We start from the raw sequence: 9,867 nt of genomic DNA, 5'->3' as shown, positions 1-9,867 counted from the left end.
TGAAAAAAGTGAATATTTTTTACATTTTGCTATAATAAATATCCCCCAAAAATATATAAAAAAACATTTTTTTTTTCCTCAGTTTAGGCCGATACGTTTTCTTCTACATATTTTTCGTAAAAAAAAAATCGCAATAAGCGTTTATTGATTGGTTTGCGCAAAAGTTATAGCGTTTACAAAATAGGGGGTATTTTTATGTCATTTTTATTATATTTTTTTTACTAGTAATGGCGGCGATCAGCGATTTTATTTTATTTTTTTTCCCCGGTACTGCGACATTATGGCGGACACTTCGGACACTTTTGACACATTTTTGGGACCATTGGCATTTTTATAGCGATCAGTGCTATAAAAATGCATTGGATTACTATAAAAATGCCACTGGCAGTGAAGGGGTTAACACTAGGGGGCGGGGAAGGGGTTAAGTATGTTCCCTGGGTGTGTTCTTACTGTAGGGGGGGTGGCCTCACTAGGGGAAACACTGATCCTCTGCTCATACATTGTATGAACCGAAGATCAGCATTTCCCCTGCTGACAGGACCGGGAGCTGTGTGTTTACACACACAGCTCCCGATCCCCGCTCTGTAACGAGCGATCGCGTGTGCCCGGCGGCGATCGCGCCCGCCGGGCACATGCACGCGCGCCCCCCTAGTGGCGGCTGGGAGAGAGGACGTCATATTACGTGCTCTCGCCCAGCAGAGCCACCTTGTGGACGTATAACGACGGTGCACGGTCGGCAAGTGGTTAAGATCAGTCTTCTAAAGCTCTTTATATGATAAAGATGATATCAAGGAGTGTGATTTGCATTTTTCTATTTTAGAAAATGTGAAAAAAATGGGAAATCAACTGCGCTAATATGTTAAGTGATAGACAATAAATGATAATGTGTAAACAATCCAATGTGATAAAGTGAAGCTGCACCTTACTGGGTATATATAAACAGTAAAAACATAGAGAAAAAACAAGATGCGCTACACATAATAAAAATGCATAAATGTGTCCAAAAACGAATAAAGTAAATCATCCGTGGAAAATATGATGAATATAAATGAACAACAAATTATCAGAAAAAAGTCCTTAATGGAAGCAAAAAAAATCCTTTCACCAGTGAATATGAAAAGAAAAGTCCATGTTGATAAGTGACAATCCAAAAAAAAAAAGAAAAAGAAGAGACCTCCACCAAACGAGTAATGAATCTGCTTACCAGATTCCCGGTGGTCTCTTAGTTAAAAGAAGACCCCAGGTAGCATGAAGATTTTAAACTCTACGGAGTAAAGGCTTGTATGGACAATCCAGATAACGATCTCGGTTGCACTCCCGTGTTAGAGGATACGATGACCATACCACATAAAAAACATAGGAGGCCACAATAGTGTAAATCCGTAAAAATTGATTTATTTAAAAACTAAGACAAAAGCACACTTACAATTTAGCAGTGTTTGACAGGCTTATCAAGTTAAAGCTCCGGCCGGAAGCAGACCAAACAGCCCATCAATGGTGTGGAAAAATGCAGTCAACGGGGGGTGATACCGATGTAGATGCACGTTCCGCCGACCTGGTTTCGCGACAAATCGCTTCCTCTGGGGCACAGGCAACACACCGAATCACCCCCCTTAAATAGCAAAACGCCAATGTGAGAGGAGCTGACGTCACCAGCCGCGCCTGCGCATGACTGGATAAACCAAGCCTCATTCTGGGACAAGCCAGTGCTGGTGCGCATGCGCTGGCGGGACGTATGCCGAGAAACGCTTATAATGGCGTTAATATACTTCTTTATTGCTCACATCATGGCGTAATTATAAAGTAAAATAGAGTCCCGCAGCGTGACATCAAACCGCTGCGGGAAACACAAGCTATAGGCTCGTCACTGAGACGCAGGGATCACTTCCGCATCACGTGGTCACTCGCGACCACGTGACGCGGCGGTAGCGTGATGACGTGCTAACGGAGGAACCCTGCGTACCAATGTGAATTTAAAAGCAGACATTCTACATGGAGTGTGCCTCTCAAGCCTCGTTTTGGTAAAAACCAAGAGGGCTGATCAATTGGTCGTATTGTAACCAATCAAACAGCTCCGCCGGAAAAAAGGGCTGGACAGACGCTCCAGAGATCGGATGCAACAGAAGAACTGAAAGCCACAGCTTGAGCAGATAGCTGATGTTCGTCTGCCGCAACCGGCATGATTATACTCATTAGAGTGCAATTAAAAATAAAATAAAATAGAACGACAAAGTCAACATGACAGTGCACTAAAAAATACGATTTAAAAATTATCAATAACCCCCAAATAGGTTGAAACCTGAAAGAAAAATATATATAAAAGCTGCGTCCCAATCAAATAATAGAATGGGATGCAAATATTGATCACAGCATATTAGTGACTAACATATTGTAATTAGCCAGCAATGAAGGCCCTATTAATGGATTCTGATATGTTAACATTCAAGTGTTCAGAACCTCGTATTTGGAAAGGGCTGCCCAATCCATAACCTTAATATTAACCTTAATAAAGACATTTTAAAGGAACCATATACATTTGGATGATACATAATAACACAATAAGAACTAAGTAAGATAAAATAACGCAAGGTAGCATAATATGGACTAGGTAAGTGAATCTAAGAGTTATTTATAAAGGCATTAATATCTGTGTCGATATTCAGCCCAAATGGCGTGTAAGTTTTAACCCTATGGATCCACGCCATTTCTTGCTTTGATATCTCACGTACAAGGTTGCTACCCCTTTTTCTCTATTTTTCTATTTTAGCCAAGAAGCAGAGGCCTGGCAGAAAGGAGTGTCCTATGCAGAGGGGCAGAACCTGGCCCGCTATCTGATGGAAGCGCCTGCAAACTACATGACGCCTACTAAGTTTGCTCAGATATTTGAGGAGCAGTTGGGAAAGTTGGGAGGCGATGTGAAGGTCTTTACAAGGTACGTTTTGTGTCTGTGCACAATATAAAAATAATCTCACATGAAACATTGGGGTTGATTTACTAAAATTATAGAGTGCAAAATCTGGTGCAGCTCTACATAGAAACCAAACATAGTCCAAGTTTTTTTTTTTTTTTTTTAATCAAAGCTTAAAGGGTAACTCCACTTTCGTGGGGGGGGGGGGAATAGCAAATAAAGAAAAATAATATAGTGTATACAATTGCGACACAAGTCATATTGTGATTGAATGTTATTAAAAATGACCTTTCCTTTTCAATCTGCGGCCAATGTAATTTTCTGACAATGCATTGAAAGATGGCTACCTGGAGTTGTTCTGTACACAGATTGTGTGCTGACCACCCCCCAGAAACCTAATTTCCTGCTTGTGTGATTGGCTCATCAATTTTCCCAGAAGTCTGCCTAAAATACTAGTCAGATTTCAGTCATCCCCTGCAACAAAAATCCAATTTTTGGAGGGATGCTCCCAATAGGAGCATGTTTAAATGGAAGCAGGCCCAGCAGATTTCCTCATTGGTGCCCTGCAGGTGCACACCCGATAGATAATTATGAAACCACTCCCATTAGACCCACTCATCACTGAGGCTCAGAGGAACATGCAGGGATTACTTCAGAATAACAAAAGGTAGGAATCTGGAACACAGGTTTTGAGCTTGCCAGTTTTAGTAAATCAACCCCCAATTTCTCCATGAACAGTACGAAGACCGCTTTAAAAAATAGAAATTTAAATATTTTGTTATTTTTATATCCAATATTTTTTTTTATACATTTTTCGTTTTAGCACTCAAGCAGCCCAGGGGAACACTGCATACAAAAAAACGAAAGTAGGGAATCGGACATACAGTGACAATTCAATACGGACACCCATATCTGACAGATATTCGATTATTTGGTAGCAGGGTAGAAAATGCTGCAATATCTATTTATTTATCTTTTCACCTATAGCTGCAGAATTTATTTTTACACAGACTCCTGTAATCCTCTGCAAGGCAAAATATTATTTCAAAATTGAAGGTCTTGCGAGCTGGGCTGCCTGCCTGGGAGGGGGTGGGGAGAGCACCGCCGGCGGGGTTGATCGGGAGCATGGAGGAAGAGGAGAGCCGTGGGATAGCACGCTGTTACCGGCGCTAACATTATGATTGTCTCCGCTCTGCTCAACACAGCCCAGCTTCCTCCTGCCTGCACCTGTGATAGATAGAACGCCGGTCCACTGCTGTGATGCGTTCTATCTATCACAGGCGCAGGCAGGAGGAGGCGGGGCTGTGTTGAGCAGAGCGGAGACAATCATAATGTAAGTGCCGGTAACAGCGTGCTATCCCACGGCTCTCATCCTCCTCCAGCCATGCATTTCTCGGCTCAGGCGAGGCTGCAATGGGCACAGTATGGCTGCAACGGTGGGCACAGGTGAGGCTGCACTGATAAAGTTATTTATTTTTGTAACTCATTTTTGCATAAAACATTTAAGTGTAATTTCATGAGATAATTTGAGGGCGTGTCTAGGGGCGGGGTAGGTTAGGGATTAAGTGGGGCACTGGTGGCGAGTAACCTTTGAGGCCTGGCTAGTAGCTCAGGACTTTTTTGAGCCCTATTACATTATATTTTTTTTATTATATTTTTTTTTTCCTCTGTACTAGGTCCACCAATACTCACTCCAGTACAGTTTCCTTTTTCAGCACTGTGCAATCTCATTATTACATCTTTGTTTGGTTTTATTACTAATTATGAAAATGTTTTTTTGATAATTTTAAAATGGGGGGGAAAAAAAATAAATAACTTACCATGCATTTAAATGTCTCCCTAGGTCAAAACAATGGATAGAAGAGCAACAGATGGGAGCATTTTTAAGTGTGGCCAAAGGGTCTGATGAACCTCCAGTGCTGTTGGAAATCCACTATAGTGGCAGCCCTGACCCGAAGGAGCAGCCCCTGGTCTTTGTTGGGAAGGGAGTCACTTTTGACAGGTGCGGATACTGAAAAGATAATTGGAGTTAACAAAACATTTATCTCTGAAATTCTATATGCTGGCAATTTAACTTCTGCTAAATGTTATGTAACATTTTTGTGGTCATGTCCCAGATTATTTGGGGGCGGAGGTTTATTAGGATTCCCATTAAAGTTGTTGTAAACATGGTTACACCACTTTTACCTACAGGTAAGCCTATAGGTACCGTGAATATCTCCTAAACTTGCACAGTTTAGGAGATATTCACTGTAACTGAATGTGCCGTTTCTTCAGAAGCCGTGCCGTGACCAGTGGTGACAACGTCATCGTGGCTCCGGCCAATCGCAGTGATGGAGCCCGGCACTAGCTCATTATGCCTTTTGTCTTGCAAGTCTTCTTTCTTCTTTTTCCTCCTCTCCAACCACTTTAAAAAAAAAAAAAAAAATCCACTGCACACAAACTCCGGGGCCCATTCTGCTAACTGATCCAGTGTTGCCTCCTGCTGGTAAGTTAGGTACTGCAGCTTGCAATTTTAGCTTTAAATAGTAGTTCTGCACTGGCATGCAGTGAGCACTGTTATTTTTGTTCTAGTAGCAAGAGAAGGTTCCTGTAATTAAGAAAGAGGGGGGGGGGGACCACAGGAGTAGCTGCATCTTTGCGGTTTTTGCCCATACATGATATCCCTGGGTTTCATATTCCAACTTTTGTAAATTCAATGTTTTGTAACTCCCTTGTTTGTAAGACTTCCTGATCTTGATGACCGTTCTTTATAAATGCACATCGACTAGCATGTTAGGCCACCTTGGCACATGTGCAGTTGGACATAGGCAAGAACCCAGCATATGTAAAAGGAATGTATCTTGGTTTTATAATAATTGCTTTATTTATGTTGGTATTACATGTTCTGTATATCCCTTACCACATCTCCTTCTTTTTTTTTTTCTTTTTTCTTTTTTTTTTTTTTTTATATCTCATCTTATTTTTCTAATTCTTCACTTTTTTCCTTTTTTTTTAGTGGTGGGATTTCTATAAAGCCATCATCAGGAATGGATGCAATGAGAGCAGATATGGGTGGAGCTGCTACTGTCTCTTCTGCAATATTAACTGCTGCAACACTAAAGTTGCCCATCAATCTGATTGGTAGGTTAATGTGGCATCCTTTAATATGTGTGGTATGAACACAAGTAAAAATCTGTTAAAACAGAAGTATGTGTTTAAAAAAACAAAAACATTTATACTTGCCTAGGTGGATGCAGCACCGATCCGATTCTGCATCTGTCCCCTAATGGTTTCTAAGACTAAGTACAGAGCGATCAAAGATCGCTGTTCACTTATTTCTTGGTCTTTGCTGAGCAAAGAGCCAGTGACGAGCTCTCTGTTCTTCCCCTTAAGCGTTCACATGAGCGCCAGGCTGTAAAGGCGAAAGGAGCAGCTGGTTCAGGCTCCCAGTAGCCCATCCAGGCATCTGGGTGGATCCTAACAGTAAAGTCTGGACCGATCCAAAGCCTGGATTGGCTAAGAGGCATCACTCAACAGTGGGATTTAGCCTGCCGACTTCTAAAAATGGGTCACAGGAGTGCAGATCAAACACGAAAAGGGTGGGCCAACTCAATATTGAACCCTACGGACTAAGACTGGGATGCAATTAAAGTTCATGTAAAGGCAGGTGTCCCAAAACTTTTGGTAAATATAGTGTGTGCTCCCTGGCTATACTCCTTTAATTTAAAAGTGCTGTCATTTGGCCTGGTGGTATTTGATGGAAAGCAGAGTGAAGCTGGCCATACAGCACATTTTGTTGTGATCTGATACACATAAGGAGGCGCCTCCATCCCTATTTAACAATTATAAAACATTATTTGTTTGCCCATGGGGCTTAAAAAAAAAAAAAAAAAGTCACCAACACACAAATTTATCGACCGATGCATAACAACCTCAATACCGTGTTTCCCCGAAAATAAGCCCGGGTCTTATATTAATTTTGGCAACAAAAGACACAGTAGGGCTTATTTCTTTCTCGTACATCACGGGACACAGAGCGGCATATTCATTACTATGCCGCTCTGTGTCCCGTGATGTACTCCAAGAAAAGGATTTTACAGGTAAGCTGTATTAAAAATCCCTTTTTTTGGGGTAGGTCTTGCCATGTAATGTGCGGTCTTCTCTTCCCCTCTCTCGACCTGCCTGTTAGGAATCCCCAGTGTGAACTTAGTTAAAATGCTTGTAAAATCTTGTAATCCACTCTATTACTGTAGTATATAATGTACAATGTGTGTATTTCTGTAATATAATTGTGCCAAGTACCTTCATTATAGCACCGCTCTGCGCTTTTGTGACCTGCCGGAGCTCTCTTCCCTGCATTTATGTTACAGAAACACACACATTGTACATTGTGTACTACTGTAATAGAGTGGGTTATAGCATTTTAAACTAGGGCTTATTTTCGGGGTAGGGCTTATATTGCAGTCCTCCTGGAAAATTACGTTAGGTCTTATTTTAGGGGTAGGTTTTATTTTCAGGGAAACGGGGTACATGCATAAGAGTTTGGTTAATATTACAAATCTGGTTTGCTAGATTTCAGTATCCATCTATGTAAGGCATACACTGTATTTGTGTATCTATTCAATCAAACTGTTCTCATACATGTAGCCATACAGTCAAATAATAATGATGGGAAAATGACCGCACCAGCCAAGCAGACACTGGCTGGAATAGCGACCAGAGGCGATTCAGTTCGCATGTGTAGCGCTATACAAGTCATTCATTCATTCATTCATTCAGACGCATCCCATATTGCAATATTTTCATGAACATGAGGAATACAGTGAGGAAGTGAATTTTACTGACCAGAAGAAAAACTAAATAACTTCAAAACAGTTTCTGCAGAAAGTGTCACTAATCCAAAGGGAAAGGTTTAATATTAAATTGTATCTGAAGTCTAAAAGTCCAATGGGTGACCCCACAGCTTGGCAAAGAATACAGCAGATTGTGTTTAGTGCTGCACAAGTAGGCAAAATGTATTGATCTGTTTGAAGTGCTTTGGCATCTCCTCTCCCATCCTGTGTGGCTGTAAAAGTCTTGTACAGTTCATCTAAAAAGGAATTACTTGGCCAGTTTGTTTATTGAATCCATTAAAGGCTGTAAAAAAAAACCTGATTATTTCGAAGGTCCTTAGACTTTGACACCAAATCGCGTTTACTTTATACTATGTTCAGAAGTGATTGATAAATTAATCTGCATTGCAAATTTTCTTCAGGTTTGGCTCCACTGTGTGAAAATATGCCCAACGGCAGAGCAAATAAACCTGGGGATGTTGTGAGAGCAAAGAATGGAAAGACGATTCAGGTAAAACACTTGCTTTAACCACTTGCTTACTGGGTACATTCACCCCCTTCCTGCCCAGGCAAAATTTCAGCTTTTGGCACTGTCACGCTTTGAATGAAAATTGCACTATAAGCAAAAAAAGTGACAATTTTGAAAAAAACACTGTTTTGCTATAAATATTCAAATTAAAAAAATAAATGTTTTTCCTCAGTTTAGGCCAATGCGTATTCTTCTACATATTTTTGGTAAAATAAAATCGCAATAAGCTTATAGTGATTGGTTTGGGCAAAAGTTTTATAGCGGCTACAAAATGGGGGATAGAATTATGACTTTTTGGCGGTTATCTGCGATTTTTGGCAGGACTGCCATATTTTGGTGGACACATTGGACACTTTTGACACATTTTTTGGGACCATTCACATTTTATACAGCGAACAGTTCTATAAATATGCACTGATTACTGTATAAATGTGACTGGCAGGGAAGGGGTTAACACTAGGGGGCGAGGAAGGGGTTAAATGTGTTCCCTGGGAGTGATTCTTACTGTGGGGGGAGGGGACTGACTGGGGGAGGTGACCGATCTTCTGTGTCCCTATGTACAAGGGACACAGCATCGGTCTCCTCTCCCTGACAGGAAGTGGATCTCTGTTTACACACACATCCACATCCTTGGCTGTGTAATGGCCGATCGCGGGTACGTGGCAAACATCGCAGCCGCCAGGCATGCGCATCGACATCTCAGTGACGTGTCGAGCACGCGCCCCCCCCCCCCCAGTGGCCAGAGGAGCCGAGGCCGTAAATAGACGGCCTCCTGGACCTGTAGAGCCACCTTGTGGCCGTCATTTGACAATGACCCGGGCTCCAAGAAGTTAACATGGAAGTTCACTTTTTCAGAAAAATTTAAAAAGTACACCCTCCTACTTCGCTAATGTCCGCTGCATTCATCTCCATGAGTGATGAGCTGACAGTGCCCACACAGCCATTGTAGCGTTCTGGGGATTAGAAATCCCCACTCCTCTCCTCCTTTCTGTAGAGATTCTGGGAAGGATCAGAGCAATTCTTATTGGTCAGCACTGGCACAGAGAATCACTCTGATCTGTCCTGGAAGCCAAAAACAAGGGAGAGAATAAATTAGGATTTCAAATCCCCAGACTGCTACACTTGCTGCAGGGGCCTGGACAGCTCATTACCCACAGGGGTGATTACACCTGGGGCTGGGGGAGGGTGTTGTGTGTTCTCCTTTACAAAAAAACTATCGGAAAAAGTGAACAAACCCTTTTAAGGAGAATGTACAGTCTACTTTTAAAAAGTGTCAGTGTCTGCACATAGTTGACCCAACCCCCCCCCCCCCCATCTTGCCAGGCATGTATACTTACCCAGCCATGTTCACTGTTTCCCACACGGTCAGAGCCCTTTCTAATTGAATGGGGCTTCTGGGTATGTGGAAACATGTGACCTTCCCTATTTCAGTGTTCAGGCCTGAGTACTCAATAAGCCTGAACTCTGTCATGGGGATGCCATGATGTCATCCTCTTCTCTAAGTTCTGCTTAGGCAGGTGGGTGAGGGAGCATGGCTGGGTATGTGTACATGCTTGGAAGGGTAAACTATGTATGAACAATGTTGTATTGCTAAAGTGTCTCTGTACAGAGATCAG

General features: G+C 42.0%; 1 protein-coding gene across 1 annotated transcript in view; it reads left to right on the top strand.

Moving 5' to 3' along the window:
* The window catches only part of LAP3 (leucine aminopeptidase 3), a 34,330-nt gene that overhangs the window by 16,543 nt on the left and 7,920 nt on the right, over positions 1-9,867 (top strand). Inside the window, exons 6-9 of the mRNA XM_040335205.1 lie at positions 2,768-2,932; positions 4,752-4,910; positions 5,907-6,031; positions 8,145-8,233. Of these exons, the coding sequence (XP_040191139.1) occupies positions 2,768-2,932; positions 4,752-4,910; positions 5,907-6,031; positions 8,145-8,233 (538 nt within the window). The remainder of the gene's footprint in view (positions 1-2,767; positions 2,933-4,751; positions 4,911-5,906; positions 6,032-8,144; positions 8,234-9,867) is intronic.

The sequence above is a fragment of the Rana temporaria genome, chromosome 1 (genome assembly GCF_905171775.1).
Source record: "Rana temporaria chromosome 1, aRanTem1.1, whole genome shotgun sequence".
Taxonomy (NCBI): domain Eukaryota; kingdom Metazoa; phylum Chordata; class Amphibia; order Anura; family Ranidae; genus Rana; species Rana temporaria.
This window is presented reverse-complemented; position numbering and strand designations above follow the sequence as displayed.